General features: G+C 41.1%; 1 protein-coding gene across 1 annotated transcript in view; it reads right to left on the bottom strand.

Annotated features, from left to right (window-relative positions):
* The window catches only part of WDR44 (WD repeat domain 44), a 103,080-nt gene that overhangs the window by 11,163 nt on the left and 71,589 nt on the right, over window positions 1-20,328 (bottom strand). Inside the window, exons 13-14 of the mRNA XM_010365538.2 lie at window positions 6,195-6,308; window positions 2,274-2,396 (exon numbers count right to left, since the gene is read on the bottom strand). Coding sequence (XP_010363840.1) covers window positions 2,274-2,396; window positions 6,195-6,308 — 237 coding nt within the window. The remainder of the gene's footprint in view (window positions 1-2,273; window positions 2,397-6,194; window positions 6,309-20,328) is intronic.

Below are 20,328 nucleotides of genomic sequence, written 5' to 3'. Positions count from 1 at the left end.
CACAGTAGCTCACGTCTGTAATTCCAGCACTTTGTGAGGCCAAGGCAGGCAGATCACTTGAGGTCAGGAGTTAGAGACCAGCCTGGCCAACATGGTGAAACTCCATCTCTACTAAAAATACGAAAATTAGCTGGATGTGGTGGTACATGTCTGTAATCCCAGCTACTTGGGAGGCTGAGGCAGAATTGCTTGAACCTGGGAGGTGGAGGTTGCAGTGAGCCGAGATTGTGCCACTGCACTCCAGCCTGGAGACTGTCTCAAAAAAAAAAAAAATTCATGGCTGAACAGAAAGTTTAATAAATAATAAAATACCACATGGAAAACAATCGGATGGGTGCAGTGGGTCATGCTTTTAATCCCAGCACTTTGGGAGGCTGAGATGGGCAGATCACTTTGAGCCCAGGAGTCTGAGACCAGCCTGGGCAACATGGCAATACCCTGTCTCTACTAAAAATACAAAAATTAGCCAGGAATAGTGCAGGCACAGTGGTGCATGCCTGTAGTCCCAGCTACCTGGGGAGCTGAGGCAGGAGAATCACCTGAGCCAGGGAAGTTGAGGCTGCAGTAAGCCGAGACTGCACTACTGCACTACAGCCTGGGTGACAAAGTGAGATCCTGTCTCAAAAACAAAAACCAAAAAACAAAAAACAAAAAAAAAAAAAAAAAAAGAAAGAAAAGAAAAGAAAAAGAATGAGAAAGAAAACAATCACAACTAAGTATCTCTTTCCAATCTGATACTTTATAGCTAAAATAGAGTTGTGGAAAGATTCATGCATGGAAAGATTTTGCTCACAGTTGCTGATGGGGTAAATCTATCCTTTTGTTGTGTGTATAGGGGACAGGGGTGGGGGTGTTATTCAGAAAGAAGACTCTAATGACTTGATCATCAAAACTGGTAAGAATTAACATAGTTTTTCTGTTTGTGATAGAGGTGGAGTCTCACTGTGTTGCCCAGGCTGGTCTTGAACTCCTAGCCTCAAGCCATCCTCCCACTTAGCCTCCCAAAGTGCTGGGATTATAGGCGTGAGCCACCAAAATTCTTAATCAGGTCTTTTTTTTTTTTTTTTTTTTTTTGAGACAGTCTCGCTCTATTGCCCAGGCTGGTGCAATCTCGGCTCACTGCAGCCTCTGCCTCCTGGGTTCAAGTGATTCTCCTGCCTCAGCCTCCCGAGTAGCTGGGACTACAGGCACCTGCCACCACACCTGTTTAATGTTTGTATTTTTAGTAGAAACAATGTTTCACCATGTTGGCCAGGTTGGTCTCGATCTGTTGACCTCATGATCTGCCTGCCCTGGCATCCCAAAGTGCTGGGATTATAGGCATGAGCCACTGTGCCTGGCCCTTAACCAAGTCTTCAAGGGTTTGGAATTATCACTGCTTATGTTATAAGCCTGCTCAGGAAAGGAAAGTATATTGAAAACAAGTCAGTCTTCTCCTTAATTTGGGGGAGATGAAGAAATGTGAATATGATTAAAATGTTACATTAAAAAGATAATGGGTGTTAAACATATAAAGATGAGGATACCACTGGAAATGTAATTATAACACCAACGTAGGTAAGGGAAACTTGTTGCTAGGGTCAGATCGAGTCCTCTGCTTAACTGAGCTAGTGCAGTCAGCACCGACATGTGATTTCCCTTTTGCTTACAGTTGTAAAAATCTGTAACTAATTTAGCCTTAAGCATTTGGTGGCCCTATCCTCTAGGGGCATACAATAGGTCTGCAATTCCATGATAGCAGATTTTTCTCATTTGGCTGAAATCATATGAAATACTTTCTTTCTGGGGGAGAGATATAAAAGGATTTTCTATACTGAAAAGGAATAACGAAGGGACATCAAGACTAACAATACAAATTCAGTATATCTTATAATGAATTTTCATCTTTGCCTCTTTCAGTCTTTTTCTCTGTCTCTTCCCTCCCCAATCTCACTATTTCTGCCTAGGTACTTCCCTTTCTCATTTATCCATCTGCTGTCTCTTCTTCCTCCATCTCCAATATCTCTCATCTTTAATAGGATAGTTTATTTCATTTATTTATACCTTGCATGTCTTAATAAAGATTTGAGATATAACATCCCCAGTTTTTCTAATGCAGATCAGCAGAATATTTCCTTTCTCATTTCTAAAGCAAAATGAAACACAAAATTAAATTGCTCATAACTATGTAGCTGTTAATAACTTTTTTCCTGTAGTCCAATTGCCCTCCAGAGAAACCAGGTTCTCTCACCTTCCTTAGAGGTTAACAAAAACATGTATAAATAGTTACTTACTCTTGGATGAAAAGCTATGGCAGTGACAAAATCTATATGTTGAAAACAGCAAAGGCATTCTCTTCGAGAAATGTGCCATAATCTGACTGTTTTATCCATTGAAGAAGAAAGAAGAAAGTAGTTCTACGGAGAAAATGACATTGACTATGTTATCACTATAAGAAAAAGAACTCTATTTATACAATAAAAGTGAACTTTTGGTTTTTGTATTCCAACAGTTTTGTTATTGTTAAATGCAGCATTGGAAAGAACAAAAGATTATCAAATTCACTTGGAAGATCCTATTTTCCCCTAAACAGTTAAATACCATATTTCATTGATTCTAAAACTTTTTGACATTACCTGTTCTGAAATTCGGATGAATCTTATCAATGTCTAAAGAAATCTGCCAGGCACCAGCAGAGAACTAACGTGTGCCTTGGTTGTTATCACCTGCACATATGGGAACTTAGCTATCCGTATAAGGTATTTATTCATTTTATTGTCACTTCAGTTATTTTCACACTGATAACACTGGTGAATTTTAACTCACATAGATCTCTGTCATTTAAAATGTCTTCAAAAAGATTACCCTATAATGCAGCATGGAAATGAAAAGTTATTGTGCACCTGTCATACTCTAGGCAAGAAAATTAGAGAACAAAAATTGTCAAATCTTTCAGAATAGACCACAAAATGTTCAAGGCTAGAAGATGGTAGTGTAACTGACTTAGGCACTGTGATGGCCCCATCGCCCAGGAACCAAACATGTGTGTCAAAAGCTTTCAGCTGGCAGAAGCTCATTAATTCCTAAACATAATCTATTTAAGGAGGAGAACTATGAGTTATACTGAATGAGAAAACTCAAATGACACCTTTGTATTTTTTGGTGTGCCTAAAGGTGCTAAACAAATCAAGGCAATGATGACATTTATCGCATACTTCTATGTGTTAAGCATTGTTCTTTGCATAATATAGCAACACTATGAGGTAGGTACATTGTGGTATACCTGTTTTCAAATAGATGGTATACTTTATGATTAAAAGTAAAGAATTAAAAAACAGAATTTGGAAGATTTACAATAATCTTTGAAATATCTAACAATAATCATTTTTATTTTCAAGATCCACTCAGTTCCAGAAAAGTTTTGAAGAGTACATGTAGTTTGCATTATAATTTCCTGTTGATTAATAACAACTGTATAAAAACTTAACCTATGGCACACCATGAACCTATGTTCATTAAAACTGACTTTATTTGGCTGGGCACAGTGGCCCATGTCTGTAATCCCAGCACTTTGGGAGGCTGAGGCAGGTGGATCATTTGAGGTCAGGAGTTTGAGATCAGCCTGGCCACCATGGTGAAACCCCGTCTCTACTAAAAACACAAAAAAATTAGCTGGGCGTGGTGGCCCATGCCTGTAATCCCAGCTACTCGGGGAGGCTGAGGCCAGAGAATCACTTGAACCTGGGAGATGGATGTTGCAGTGAGCTGAGATCATGTCACTGCACTCCAGCCTTGGGACAGAGCAATATTCCGTCTCAAAAAATCACAAAGCAAAACAAAACAAAAAAACCCCAAAAAACAGAAACTGACTGTATTCAATTCCTGCAATAGTTCTTTGCTTTGAGCATATGAAAGAGGTATGAAGACATCCCTAAAATATTAAGTGAAGGTGCTGAAGACATGTTAAGATTTCTTCCAAATAAGTATTCTTTGAGAAAGCCTTGTTCTTTTATAAGTATTTAATAAGTACTTCTTATTAAATAAATGAAATTAAATAACTTTCTTAAACTAAGCACTGATCTTGGAAGTCAGATAAATTAGATTAAAATCTAAGTTCTACCCATAACTAATTTTGTGATTTTAGATAGGTCACAGGGGCTCAATCTCTTCATCGAGACAAAATCAGATTGTCCACCTCACGGGGTTGTTATTGTAAGAATTAACAGGGTAATTCTTGTTACCGGCACAAAATACATCTTCAACAAATAGAAAACTCACTATAAGCACTGTGATAGACATTAAAGAGAAACAATATCTGGTTTGAGTTGGTGTTAATATCTGGTTCCTACCCTGGAGAGGCTTAGAATCTTGTTGCAGAAATTTTGTTGCTTTCCTCTGGATGGAGGTGGGGTGGAGGGATTGGGGTATGAGGATAGACCTTTAGGAACCATTCCTGTATGGGGCAGCACCTCACTGAAATAATTCATCTAGACTAGTGCTTCTCAGACTATTTCTGGTGAAGAACTGTTTTTGTTTTTTAAATTTCCAGTGAGTTGTGGACTGAAACTATTTTAAAACACAGAAAACATTTACTAGAAAAATGAAATAAAAATAAAAGGCATATAAAATATAAGCCCCATTTTGTATTATTATACAAAATAGAAGCCCAGGTTTTAAAAGACTAAACAGGTACAAACTTAATGTGAAAACTGCCATAAACACTTCTAAATAGTTTACTCTTGGTTCCTGCACTTAGCTCTTCACAGACTGATATTCCATATTCATATCGTCAGGGTCCAGGAAGACCAGGTGGTTTATAGGCTAGCACCAGTCCTTAAAAATGCACATTACTCACTTGAGACAATTAGGTAGCTGGATAGATACTAAATCATATTACTGCTGCCTCCTAAGAGATAGAATGGAAATAAAGTATAAAACGGAAAGAAAGTATAAAAAATTTATGATTTTTTAAATCTTTCAATGTGTCCAACATTTGTTATTTTTGTCATCCTGTTTCCTTGTAGGGATTAGCTATTGTGACACTGGAATGGGCAAGAGAGTAATGATCCACAGTCATGGGGTTTGAACCTAAACTCCCGTAACTCCCTAGCTATACGCCTTTAGGCATGTTCTTTAACACGTATGACCCTTGTTTTTTTAAATCCTTGATAAGGAAACGTCAACAATCTCATAAGGTTGTTTTGAGGGTATGAACAGAGCACATGTAAAGTACTTAACTTTTGTCTGTGTCCCCAGTGGCTAAAATGCTACTTGGCAGATAGTGATGATGATGATGATGATGACTGCTAATATTAATTGGGCATTATTATGTTCTAGGCAAGCGTTTTATATTTACTAACTCAGTTAATCATCACTGCTAATATTAATTGAGCATTTATTATGTTCTAGGCAAGTGTTTTATATTTACTAGCTCAGTTAATCTTTCCCTATTATAACCCTATGAGGGTTTTTCAAAAATATATTTTATATTTTTTATATTATATATTTTTATATTTTTATTATGTCTATTTTGCAGATGAGGCATGGTGAGGTTAAATAACTTGCCCAAGGTCACACAACATAAAGGGCAGACTAGGAAGAATATATACCTTGGGGGTCTGGCTCCAGAGGTCATTTCTTAACCAGGTGGTAAAATGATCAACGGATGTGTTTTGAGTGAATGAAAAGTACTTGGTACATAGCAGGTATAGTTGCATAGGTTCTCAATTTTTTTTAAACTATTAAATATTTCCTCCATGAAGCAAACAAGGGAACAGTCAGTGAGATAGGAAGTGAATCTAGAACATACAGTGCTCCAAAATCAAGTAGTTCAAGAAAGATCAATAGCATCAAATCATCAAATGCCAGAGAAAGGTTAAGGAGAATGAGTTCAAAGAAAAGGTAATAATTCTGGTAAGAAGGTGGTTATAACAGTTAATTTTATGTATCAACTTAGCTAGTACTAAATTATTTAATTATTAAGCTAGTACTCAATTATTTAATCAAACACCAATCTAGTTGTTGCTGTGAAGGTATTCTGTACATGTAATTAATCCATACTCAGTTGATTTTAAGTAAAGGAGATCACCTTTGACTATGTGGGTGGGCCTCATCCAATCAGTTGAGGTTTCCCAGAGAAGAAATTCTGCTTTAAGACTATAGTATCAGCTCCTTATACACAGAATTAATATATGATTCAAATAAGAATTTCTTACTTTAGACCATGAAAGATCAAGGAGATCAGCAGTATGCCCTTTATATTTGCAAAATGGCCGTTGCCGAAAGGGTGCGTTTTTATCATCAGGGTCTTCATCAGTTCCACTGCATACCTATTCGGATATAAAGATAAACTCTGAAACTGCAATGTAAAATTAGTTTCACATTCTTCCCACCCCATCTGGTGAGGGCCATTCTACTGCCTCAGCTTCCCAAGTAGCTGAGATAACAGGTACATGCCACCACGCCTGGCTAATTTTTTATATTTTTGGTAGACACAGGGTTTCACCATGTTGGCCAGGCTGGTCTTGAACTCCTGACCTCAGGTGATCCACCCGCCTCGGCCTCCCAAAGTGCTGGGATTACAGGAGTGAGCCACCGCACCCGGCCTAAACTTTTTAAATTATAAAGTAATACATGATCAGCGTAGACAATTCGGAAAACAAAAAACAGAAAAATTAAAATCACCCCAAACCTGCTAACATTTTGTCTCTCTCTTCAACTTTTCATTTTTAAAAAATGTATTTGAAATCATATTAAACATGAAATTTACCAACCTTCCCATTATATCATGAGCATTTTCTGTATTTCATGCTTTGAAAACATTTAGTAGTTGCATAATATGGATGCATCACGATTAATCATTCTTCCTTTGTTGGTCACTTAGACATTTCCAACTTTTCTGCTAGTAAAAACAGTAATTTGGCCAGGCGTGGTGGCTCATGCCTGGGATAATCCCACCACTTTGGGAGGCTGAGGCAGCCAGATCACCTGAGGTCAGGAGTTGGAGACCAGCCTGGCCAACATGGCGAAACTCCATCTCCACTAAAAATACAAAAATTAGCCGGGCGTGGTGTGCACCTGTAATCCCAGCTACTAGGGAGGCTGAGGCAGGAGAATCACTAGAACCCGAGCCAGACTCCATCTCAAAAACAAAAAACAAACAAACAAATAAAACCCAGCAATTCAATGAATGCCCTGGAACATGAATCTTTATCCATATTTGACTATTTCCTTATTATTATTATTATTATCATTATTATTATTATTTTGAGACTGAGTCTTGCTCTGTTGCCCAGGCTGGAGTGCAGTGGCACGATCTTGGCTCATTGCAACCTCCGCCTCCTGGGTTCAAGCAATCCTCCTGCCTCAGCCTCCCAAGAATCTGGGATTATAGGCACACAGCACCTCGTCTGTCTAATTTTTGTATTTTTAGTAGAGACAGGGTTTCACTGTGTTGGCCAGGCTGGTCTTGAACTCCTGATCTCAAGTGATCCACCTGCCTCAGCCTCCCAAAGTGCTGGGATTACAGGCGTGAGCCAGTGCTCCTGGCCTATTTCTTTATCCTTATATTAGGGTTATTACTGGGTCAAAAAGTTCAAACCTGAAACTTACAGTCTCTGTTTATTTTTTTAATGTTTTGAATTAAAAAATAATACTTCTTATTTCAAGTTCCAGGATACATGTGCGAATGTGCAGGTTTGTTACATAGGTAAACATGTGCCAGGGTCGTTTGCTGCACCTATCAACCCATCATCTAGGTATTAAGCCTCACATGCATTGGCTATTTTTCCTGATGCTCTCCCTCCCCCCATCCCCCTGACAGGCCCCAGTGTGTGTTGTTCCCCTCCCTGTGTCCATGTGTCCTCACTGTTCAGCTCCTACTTATAAGTGATAATGTGTGGCGTTTGGTTTTCTGTTCCTGCATTAGTTCGTTGAGGATAATGGCTTCCATTTACATCCATGTCCCTGCAAAGGACATGCTCTCATTCCTCTGTAAGGCTGCATAGTATTCCATGGTGTATATATACCACATTTTCTTTATCCGGTCTATCATTGATAGGCATTTTTGTTGATTCAATATCTTTGCTATATGGAATACTGCTGCAATGAACATATGCCTGCATGTATCTTTATAACAGAATGATTTCTATTCCTTTGAGTATATACCCAGTAATGGGATTGCTGGGTCAAATGGTATTTCTGGTTCTAGGTCTTTAAGGAATTGCCACCCTGTCCTCCACAATGGTTGAACTAATTTACATTCCCCTCTTTCGTTTGCTTTAATAAAAGTAGGTAAGCATAAAATAAAACTTTAGTAAAACAGAGTATAAAGAATCAAAAGATGTAAAACCCTATCACTCAGAGATAAAGAATATTATTAATAATTTATCGTATTTCCTTAAAGTCTTTTATCTATGAATATTTATAGGGCCAGGCACGGTAGTTTGTCCCTGTAATCCCAGTGCTTTGGGAGGCTGAGGCAGGAGCATTGCTTGAGGCCAGGAGTTTGAGACCAGCCTGGACAACATAGTGAGACTGTCTCTACAAAAATAATAATTTTTTTTTTTGAGATGGAGTCTTGCTCTGTCACTCAGGCTGGAGTGCAGTGGTACAATCTTGGCTCTCTGCAACCTCTGCCTCCTGGGTTCAAGCAATTCTCATGCCTCAGTCTCCTAAGCAGCTGAGATTACAGGTGGCTGTCACCACACCTGGCTACTTTTTATATTTTTAGTAGAGACGGGGTTTCACGATGTTGGCCAGGCTGGTCTTGAACTCCTGATCTCAAGTGATCCACCCACCTCGACTTCCGAAGTGCTAGGATTACAAGTGTAAGCCACCGTGCCTAGCCCAAAAATTATTTTTTAATAAAAAAAATAGGCCAGGCACGGTGGCTTACGCCTGTAATCCTGGCACTTTGGGAGGCCGAGGTGGGTGGATCACGAAGTCAGGAGAGGGAGACCATCCTGGCTAACATGGTGAAACCCCGTCTCTACTAAAAATACAAAAAAATTAGCTGGGCGTGGTGGTGGGCGTCTCTACTCAGGAGGCTGAGGCGGGAGAATGACCTGAACCCGTGAGGCGGAGCTTGCAGTGAGCCGAGATCGCGCCACTGCATGTCAGCCTGGGTGACAAAGGAAGACTCCATCTCAAGAAAAGAAAAAAAAAAAAGGGCCGGGCGCGGTGGCTCAAGCCTGTAATCCCAGCACTTTGGGAGGCCGAGACGGGCGGATCACGAAGTCGGGAGATCAAGACCATCCTGGCTAACACGGTGAAACCCCGTCTCTACTAAAAAAATACAAAAATCTAGCCGGGCGAGGTGGCGGGCGCCTGTAGTCCCAGCTACTCAGGAGGCTAAGGCAGGAGAATGGCGTAAACCCGGGAGGCAGAGCTTGCAGTGAGCTGAGATCCGGCCACTGCACTCCAGCCTGGGCGATAGGGCCAGACTCCGTCTCAAAAAAAAAAAAAAAAAAAAAAAAAGCTTCCTGCCCTCCTGGAGCTTACTTCATGGTGGAGAGGATGTACTGAGATGGCTCGAGCAGTTTCTGTCAATAATATGAACTAATGAGTTAGTTACAGATGTCTGCCCATTTTGCCAGGCGTGGTGGCTTATGCCTATAATTCCAGCACTTGGGAGGCCGAGGCGGGCGGATCATGAGGCCAGGAGATCGAGAGCATCCTGGCTAACAAGGTGAAATCCTGTCTCTACTAAAAAATACAAAAAATTAGCCGAGCATGGTGGTAGGTGCCTGTAGTCCCAGCTACTCAGGAGGCTGAAGCAGGAGAATGGCGTGAACCCGGGAGGTGGAGCTTGTAGCGCCACTGCACTCCAGCCTGGGGGACAGAGAGAGACCCCGTCTCAAAAAAAAAAAAAAAAAAAAAAAAGCCAGGCATGGTGGTGCTTGCCTATATATAGCACAAGCTACCCAGGAGACTGAGGTGGGAGGTGGGAGGTGGGAGGATTGCTTGCACCTAGAAGTTTGAGGTCACAATGTGCTATGACGGTACCACAGCACTCCAGCATGGGTGACAGGGAGATTCTTATCCCTTAAAAAATATATGTATATTTATAGGAGCTTTTTAGCCAAAATTGTGATAATATTGTACCCAATTTTACATTCTGCTTTTTTCACTTTATGTTTTATTGTGACCATTTTTTTTTTTTTTTTGAGACGGAGTCTCGCTCTGTCGCCCAGGCTGGAGTGCAGTGGCCGGATCTCAGCTCACTGCAAGCTCCGCCTCCCGGGTTCACGCCATTCTCCTGCCTCAGCCTCCCGAGTAGCTGGGACTACAGGCGCCCGCCAGGTCGCCCGGCTAGTTTTTTGTATTTTTAGTAGAGACGGGGTTTCACCATGTTAGCCAGGATGGTCTTGATCTCCTGACCTCGTGATCCGCCCGTCTCGGCCTCCCAAAGTGCTGGGATTACAGGCTTGAGCCACCGCGCCCGTCCTGTGACCATTTTTAACATCATTAAATAGTCTTTGAAAACAATTTAAGGACTGCATGTATTTTACTGCATGGGTTATACCAGTTTTTACTGTTAGAAATTTACAGTTAGTTTCAACTGTTAGAAATTAAAGTTGTTGCCGGGTGTGGTGGCTCACGCCTGTAATCCCAGCACTTTGGGAGGCCGAGGCAGGTGGACCACCTGAGGTTGGGAGTTCAAGATCAGCCTGACCAACATGGAAAAACCCCGTCTCTACTAAAAATACAAAATTAGCTGGGGTGGTGGCGCATGCCTGTAATCCCAGCTACTCAGGAGGCTGAGGCAGGAGAATCGCTTGAACCCGGGAGGCGGAGGTTGCGGTGAGCTGAGATTGTGCCATTGCACTCCAGCCTGGGCAAAAAGAGCAAAACTCTGTCTCAAGAAAGAAAGAAATTAAACTTGTTCAAATTTTAGCTATTATGAGATGAGAATCTTTTTATTTATCTTTCAGAATATCTAATAATTTTTTGGTTTCTTTTTGTTTTTTGTTCCATTTTTTGGTATTTATTTTTTCTTGATTATTCCTTTATGATAAATTATTAAAGGTAGAATTACCAAGTAAAATGTTATATACATATATTTTTCTAGTTTTCTTTCTTTCTTTTTTTTTTGAGATAGGGTCTTGTTCTGTCGCCCAGGCTAGTGTGCAGTGGCATGGCTTCGGCTCACTGTAACCTCCGCCTCCTGGACTCCAGCGATCCTTTCACCCCAGCCTCCTGAGTAGCTGGGACCACAGGCATGTGCCACCACACTCAGCTAATTTTTTGTGTTTGTTTGTAGAGACAGGGTCTCTCTTTGTTGCATGGGCTAGTCTTGAACTCCTGGGCTCAAGTGATCCTCCTGCCTTGGCCTCTCAAAGTGCTGGGATTACAGGCATGAGCCACCATGCCCGGCCACTGTCTATTTTTTATTATGGGCATTTTAAATACATACAAAAGTAGACGGAAGAGTATAATGAACTCCATATAATATAATGAACCCCATGCATCCATCACCTGCTTTGATAATTATCAAAATTTTACCTACTTTATCAATCTTCCCATTTTTGTTTAGTTTTGCGGCAGCATTGAAAGCAAGATCTAGACACTAATAATTTTATCAGTAGACACTTCTATACATACCTCCAACTGATAACCCTTCTTTTAAATATGATTACCATGCCATTCTCAGGCCTAAAAAATACCATTTATATCATCTAGTATCTAATCCATACTCAAATTTTCTAATTATCTAAAGATTTTCTTTTTGAGACAGTCTCGCTCTGTTGCCCAGGCTGGAGTGCAGTGGCGCCATCTCAGCTCACTGCAACCTCCGCCTCCCGGGTTCAAGTGATTCTCCTGCCTCAGCCTCTGGAGTAGCTGGGTCTACAGGCACACGCCACCACTCCCAGCTAATTTTTTTGTATTTTTAGTAGAGACGGGGTTTCACCATGTTGGCCAGGCTGGTCTCTAACTCCTGACCTGAGGTGATCCATCTGCCTCGGCCTCCCAAAGTGCTGGGATTACAGGCGTGGGCCACCACGCCTGGCCTATCTAAAGATATTATAAAGTTGGGTTGCTATGGAAAATTATAAGGCTTTTGACACTCATTAGCATATACAGTATGTAGCAGATATATTGTATTGCTTATTTGGAATACCAGAATGAACAAGACATTTCTTTTTTTTTTTTTTTTTTTTGAGACGGAGTCTTGCTCTGCCACCCAGGCTGGAGTGCAGTGGCCGGATCTCAGCTCACTGCAAGCTCCGCCTCCCGGGTTTACACCATTCTCCTGCCTCAGCCTCCCGAGTAGCTGGGACTACAGGCGCCCGCCTCGTCGCCCGGCTAGTTTTTTGTATTTTTAAGTAGAGACAGGGTTTCACCATATTAGCCAGGATGGTCTTGATCTCCTGACCTCGTGATCCGCCCGTCTCGGCCTCCCAAAGTGCTGGGATTACAGGCTTGAGCCACCGCGCCCGGCCCCTGAACAAGACATTTCTTAACTTTTTTTTTTTTTTGAGATGGAATCTTGCTCCGTTGTCTAGGTTGGAGTGCAGTGGCACGATCTTGGCTCACTGCAACCTCCACCTCCCAGGTTCAAGTGGTTCTCCTGTCTCAGCCTCCCGAGGAGCTGGGAATACAGGTGCCTGCCACCACATCCGGCTAATTTTTGTATTTTTAGTAGAGACGGGGTTTCACCTTGTTGGTCAGGCTGGTCTCGAACTCCTGACCTCAGGTGATCTGCCCACCTTGGCCTCCCAAAGTGCTGGAATTACAGCCATAAGCCACCATGCCTGGCCCTCATCTTCTTATAGTTTTTTCTCAGTATAGAAGTCAGAATGATCCTTTTAAAATACATCAGATTATGTCAGTCTCTGTTTGAAAACCCACTAATTCCCATCTTACTCAGAGCAAAAGCCAAAGTCCTTGCAATGGCCTGTATGTTCTGATCCCCACATCCACACCCCTATGTTTTCCTTTTCTATTTTCCTCTCCTTCTCACTCACTGGCTCCAGCTGCCCAGGCCTTGCTGCTGTTTCTTGAGCACACCAGAACTCCTGCCTTATAGCAGCTTCACTTGCTGCTCTCTGTACTTGGAATGATCTTATCATATGATCATTTTCTTACCTCCTTCGTATTTAGCTTGAACAACAACTTTTCAGTGAAGCTTTGCTCACCGACCTTATTTACTCCCTGACATCCCACTTTGTCTGTTTTACTTTTCTTCACAATACTGATTACCTTTGGAGATACACATGTAAAAAAACCCCATGAAATTGGACTCTTATATTACACCATATACAAAAATAAACTCAAAATGTATTAAATACTTAAATGTAAGGCCTGAAGCTGTAAAACTCCTGAAGAAAACAGGAAAAAAGCTTCTTGACATTGGCCTTGGCAATGATTTCTTGGATATGACACCACAAGCACCAGCAACAAAAAAGTAAAAATAGACAAAGGGGACTGTATCAAACTAAAAAGCTTCTGCACAATAAAAGAAACAACCAACAACATGAAAAGGCAACTTACAGAATGGGAAAAAATATTTGCAAACCATATCTAATGAATGGTTAATATCTAAAATATATAAAAAACTCCTACAACTGAATGTCAAAAACCCCAAAATTCAAACAACCCAATTTTTAAAATAGGCAAAGGACCTAAATAGACATTTCTCCAAAGAAGACATACAAATGGCCAATGAGTATATGAAAAAGTGTTCAACATCACCAATTAATCAGGTGATTTGACTTCCAAATCAAAACCACAATGATATATCACCTCACACCTATTAGGATGACCATTATATATATATAAAAAAAGATAACAAGTACTAGTGAAGATGTGGATAAAATGGAACCCTGCACACTGTTGATGGGAATGTAAACTGGTGCACCTACTATGAAAACCAGTATGAAAGTTCCTGAAAAAATTTAAAATAGAACTACCATATGATCCTGCAATTCCACTTCTGGGTATATATTTAAAGTAAATAAAATCAGTATGTCAGAGAGGTATCTGAACTCCCATGTTCACTGCAGCATTATTCACAATAGCCTAGACATGGAAACAACCTAAATGTTCATTGACAGATGAATGGATAAAGAAAATGTGGCACATACACACAACAGAATACTATTCAGTCATAAAAAGAAAATCCTGGCATTTGTGATAACATGAATGAAACTGGAAGACATTATGCTAAGTGAAATTAAGCCAGATACTTTTTGGACAAATACTACATAATGCCACTTATATGATGAACCTAGAAACGAAACATCAAACTCATAGAAGCAGAGTAGAACAGTGATTGCGAGGCCCTGGGGCTGGGGAAACAGGTGGTATTAGTCAAAGGGTACAAAGTTTCACTTTCAGAATGATAAGTTCGAGAGATCTATTATATAGCACAGTGCCTACAGTTCACAATACTGTATCGTATACTTAATAAATAAGAGGATGAGAATAAACTTTTATAGGTGATGCTTGGGTTATGGCACAGATTGTGGTGATGGTTTCATGCTTATATACTTATCTCCAAACTCATTAAGTTCTATATAATAAATATATACACCTTTTCGTATACCAATAATACCTGAATAAAGTGGTTTAAAAAATTAACTTATAGCCTGGTGCAGTGGCTCACGCCTGTAATCCCAACCCTTTAGGAGGCCAAGGCGGATGGATCACCTGAGGTCAGGAGTTTGAGACCAGCCTGACCAACATGGTGAAACCCCGTCTCTACTAAATACAAAAAATTAGCTGGGAGTGGTGGTGTGTGCCTGTAATCCCAGCTACTTGGGAGGCTGAGGCAGGAGAATCGCTTGAACCCAGGAGGCAGAGGTTGCAGTGAGCCAAGATTGTGCCACTGCACTCCAGTCCAGGCAACAAGAGTGTAACTGTGCTCAAAAAAACAAACAAACAAAAAACCTTATAAAATTTACTTATTTTAATTTTCTGTCTTCTTTCACTAGAATGCATGCTCCATTCTATTTTTGTCTCTTGTTCACAGATATTTTTGTCTCTTTTGTTCACTTACTATATCTCTAGCTCCTAGAACAGTGATTAATAAAAATAGTAGGCACTTAATAAACATCTGTAGACTGAGTGAAGACATAGTCCCAGACCTCAAGATGTCAACTACTGGAGCATAATGGTTAAAAACATAAGCTCTAGAGACAGAGCAGGGTTCTAATTCTGATGCTATGACTGTGTGAAATTGTTGAGTTACTTAACAGCTCTAAATCTTCATTTATAAAGTGAGGTTATGAATAGTACCAAGACAAATCTGTATCAAATGCTGCATACCTACATTTCACAAAAATTCTCTCTCACTCCCTTATAGTTAACTTTCTTTACCCAAGTTCTAGATTCTAACGATATACTCTCAGAATTTTTTTTTTTTTTTTGAGACAGAGTTTTGCTCTTGTCACCCACGCTGGAGTGCAATGGCATGATCTTGGCTCGCTGCAACTTTCGCCTCCCGGGTTCAAGCGATTCTCCTGCCCCAGTCTCCTGAGTAGCTGGGATTATAGGCACATACCACCATGCCCAGCTAATTTTTGCATTTTTAGTAGAGACGGGGTTTCACCATGTTGGCCAAGCTGGTCTTGAACACTTGACCCCAGGTGATCCGCCTACCTCAGCCTCTCAAAGTGCTAGGATTACAGGCATGAGCCACTGTGCCTGGCCCAAAAAAATTTATTTGAGACAGGGTCTTGCTCTGTTGCCCAGGCTGGACTGCAGTGGTGATCACAGCTCACTGTAACCTCAAACTCCTGAGCTCAGGTGATCCTCCTGCCTCAGCCTCTCAAGTAGCTGGGACTACAGGTACATGCCACCACGCTTGGCCTTTTTTTTTTTTTTTTTTTTTTTTAATGGAGACATAGTCTTGTTACGTTACCCAGGCTAGTCTCAAACTCCTGGACTCAAGCGATCCTCCTGCCTGGGCCTCCCAAAGTGCTGGGATTATAAGCATGAGCCACTGCACCTGGCCTATTCTCAAAAATTTTAAGCAGCAGTTAAATACTGTAACACCTATGCTAATGTTCCCCTAATCATGCACATTAAACATAAATTTGCAAGAAAAACATTAGTTTCTAGGTAAATAGCATACTTGCAGCTTCTAGTATCAAAAAGAAATTTTATACTTATTAAAATGGATACAGTATATTCATATTTGCAGTCTGATGCAATTATCAATTCTTAGAAACCATGAGGTCTAACAGTCTCTGCAAAAGCCAACTGTTAAAAAAATCCCTACTTTATAAATCTCTAAGATAATGGAGTATATTAAACATGTACCTCTTCCTGACTTTCTTACATTTGTTGAGCTAATTTTGAAAATCAACAGAAACAGAAAATAGCCAGAATTCTAGGCTTGGCATTACCAATGCATAGGTGAGCGATCTTGGGTATATCCCTCTGTATGTTCAACAGTACAATACTTTTATATATTATATTTCACACAGATGCTAAGACAAAAGACCGAAAAAGTACTTCAAAAGAGATGAAAAAGATATCACCATCATAAGAAAAAAAAGAATACACACATCAGGAACATAAACTCCACTGTGTTTACTGTGCCTCACTGCGGCTAGCACTAGGTTAAAAGATAATTCCTGGTGTCAAACTCTAATGGCATGTGAAATAGAAGCCTCTTTTAAATGTCCCCAAATAAAATGACAGAAGGGAAACAAACCTCAAATGATCTCTTTCCAAAAACAATGGATATAAATGTTATTTCTCATGTAAAAAGGCTTTGTATTCAATAAAATTTGAGTTACTAAGGTTTGTTTGGGGTTAGATGGATGTACTTAAGGATCTATAAGTAGGATTGCTGAAATAAGCACAAAAAAGATACTACAGATAGTCTCTATTTTTAATAGTAATCAATGCCTGGAAACTGTATGGTAAATTAAACTAATAAAAGCAAGTCTTTTTCCCTAAAGCAAAGCAGTTAAAATTATCACTGCCACATTAGTCAGTGAGGCTTTATGGAGGAAGTGGGCCATGAAGAATGGGCATGCTTTGAATAGAAAGGCGATCAAGGCATCCAAATAAGGGGAACAATAGGAATAAAGGTCCACAGGCAGGAATTCAACATGATTACAGGCCTACTACAGTCAGGAACAGAATTAGATTCCAAGGATATTAAAATCTGTGAAGTACAGTTCTTTGCCTTCAATCAGCCCAGAGCCTACCCAGGGAGACTAATAAGAAAGATGTGGTAATATCGGTATAAAAGTACCTATGATGTACTATTAGAATACAAATGAAGAACAATTTTACCTGCTGGATTCAGGGAAAATAATAAGATATTTGAGCTGAATCTTGAAGGATAAGTAGGGCTTTGCCCTGTGAAGGAAAGAGAGGGCATCTGTGGCAAAGCAAACAGCAGGGACAGAGACATGAAGGTGAAAGTGTTTAGTGTACAGACCTGTATCAGGCATGGCTGGTAGGATGCACAGGCACTAGGGAATTGGAACTGAGTCAAAAGTTAAGATTAGGCAATATAGGGAAGAATCTTATTGTGAAGGTGATAAAGGGCCGTCCAAAGATTTTAAACCACAAAGCCGGGCGTGGTGTCTCACGCCTGTAATCCCAGCACTTTGGGGGGCCGAGGTAGGAGGATCACTTGAGGTCAGGAGTTTAAGACCAGCCTGGCCAACATGGTGAAACCCTATCTCTACTAAAAACACAAAAATTAGCTGGGTGTGGTGGTGAGTGCCTGTAATCCCAGTTACTTGGGAGGCTGAGGCAGGAGAACCCCTTGAACCCGGGAGGCGGAGGTTGCAAGTGAGCCGAGATCATGCCACTGCACTCCAGCCTTGGCAACAGAGCGAGACTCTGTCTCAAAAAAAAGAAAAAAAGAAAAAAAAAAAATTAAAACCACAAAATGGCACAGTTAATCTGTTTCAAAAAACCTGGCTGGCTGGTGGCAGTGTAGAAAATGAATTGGGTAGAGACCAGAGGCAGAAAAAACAATTAGGAGACTATGGCAAGCATTTAAACGAGTGTTAAAGACCTAGATGATATGTGTGACAATTAGGGATGAGGGGGTAAGTTCCACAGGTATTTGTGAGTGGGGGTAGAGTGGCTAGGAATTTGTTACTAATTTGATATGTGGGTAAGGAAGAAAAAGTAATGGAGTATTTTTTATTGAGTTGAAAAGGTAACTTGTAGATGTTGATGCCACTAAATAAGGTTCAGAAGTGAGGAGAAGCAGGTTTGTGGGTGAATGATGAAAATATTTCAATGAATGATCATAAAGATGACAGATTTGTTTAAAGTAGCAATAATTATATTAAGTTTAAATGGTATAAATGTACCAATTAAAAAACAGAAACTGGCAAAGTGGGTAAAAAAACATGATCTAACTATATGCTATCTATAAGAAACATTTTAAACATAATGGGATGCCATCATGGCAGACAGGAGGCAGGACTAGATTGCAGCTCCTACTCAGATGGACAGAGCAGCATGCAGAGGCTCACACCATGAATTTTAGCTGCAGATCAACTGCAAGAAAGAACCAGGAATCCCAAGAGAACCCACAGACCCTCTGAAGGAAGCAGAATGCTCCTGCAGGACCCAGGAGACACCCTGAATACTGTGAGTGCCCAAACTGCATAACTGGGAAAGGGAGATCCTCCTCTCCCGAACACACACCCCCACTGGGGAAACTGAAGGGCTGTTTGCAGAAGTTTCTGACCTTACCTGGAGCTGAGTCAATTTAGAGAGCCCAGCGAAATACAGAAATAGAGGAAGCAGCAGGAAAGCCCTGGGAGCTCGCCGGGTCTTCAAGCAGGCCATTCCTGCCTGGCACCACAGGGTTCCTTCGGGAGGGCACCAGAGGAGCAGGGAGGGGAAACACTATAGGGAGAAGGAAGTCTCCAGCTGAACTCTGTAACAATTTGAACTGGCAAGAAGCCTCCTGACCAGAAGGGGGAGGGCACAAATCTGGTGTGCAGACTCCATAGGTGGGGGAAGAACCAAGCCCTTTTCTTTCACAGCTGGGAGGAGGGTAGCCTGGGGCAAGTTCTCAGGCCGGATCCCATACTGCCTGGAAACAGACTTGGGGCTGTTGAGGAAGCATGCTGGGAGTAAGACTTGCCCTTCGGTTTGCGTGGGGGCTGGGTGAGGCCTGTGACTGCCAGCTTTCCCCCACTTCCCTGACAACCTGCATGACTCAGCAGAGGCAGCCATAATCCTCCTAGGTACGCAACTTCATTGACCTGGGAACATCACATCCATCCCCCACAGCAGCCTCAGCAAAACCCAACCAAGGAGATTCTGAGCTCAGATACACCTAGCCCTGTCCCCACCTGATGGGCCTTCCTTATCCACCCTGGTAGCTGAAGACAAAGGGCATATACTCTTGAGAGTTCTAGGACCCCACCCACCGCCATTTCCACTCCATACTACCATAGCTTGATGCTCTTTGGAAAGCGCCACCTCCCAGCAGGAGGCCAACCAGCACAAAAATAGAACATCAAACCACCAAAGCTAAGAACCCTCACAGAGTCCATTTCACCCCCCTGCCACTTTCACCAGTACAGGTGCTGGTGTCCATGGCTGAGAGACCCATAGACAGTAAACATCACAGGACTCTCTGCAGACAACCTCCAGTACCAGCTCAGAGCTGTGTAGACTTGCTGGGTGGCTAGACCCAGAAGAGACATAACAATAACTGCAGCTCGGCTCACAGGAAGCCACATCCATAGGAAAAGGGGGAGAGTACTACATCAAGGGAACACCTTGTGGGACAAAAGAATGTGAACAACAGCCTTCAGCCCTAGACTCTGACAGAGCCTACCCAAATGAGAAGGAACCAGAAAACCAACTCTGGTAATATGACAAAACAAGGCTCTTTAACACCCCCCAAAAAATGACACTAGTTCATCAGCAATGGATCCAAACCAATAAGAAATCCCTGATTTACCTGAAAAAGAATTCAGGAGGTTAGTTATTAAGTTAATCAGAGAGGCACCAGAGAAAGGCATAGCCCAATGCAGGGAAATCCAAAAAACGATACAAGAAGTGAAGGGAGAAATATTCAAGGAAATGGATAGCATAAAGAAAAAAACAGTAAGAACTTCAGGAAACACTGTATACACTTATAGAAATGCAAAATGCTCTGGAAAGTTTCAGCAATAGAATTGAACAAGTAGAAGAAAGGAATTCAGAGCTCGAAGACAAGGTCTTCAAATTAACACAATACAACAAAGACAGAAAAAAGAGTAAGAGAATATGAACAAAGCCTCTATGAGGTCTGGGATTATGTTAAACAACCAAACCTAAGAATAATTGATGTTTCTGAGGAAGAAGAGATGTCTGAAAGTTTGAAAAACATATTTGGGGGAATAATCAAGGAAAATTTCCCCG

This window comes from Rhinopithecus roxellana, chromosome 7 (assembly GCF_007565055.1).
Source record: "Rhinopithecus roxellana isolate Shanxi Qingling chromosome 7, ASM756505v1, whole genome shotgun sequence".
NCBI lineage: Eukaryota > Metazoa > Chordata > Mammalia > Primates > Cercopithecidae > Rhinopithecus > Rhinopithecus roxellana.
The sequence above is the reverse complement of the archived record's forward strand: the minus strand, read 5'-3'. Positions and strand labels throughout refer to the sequence as shown.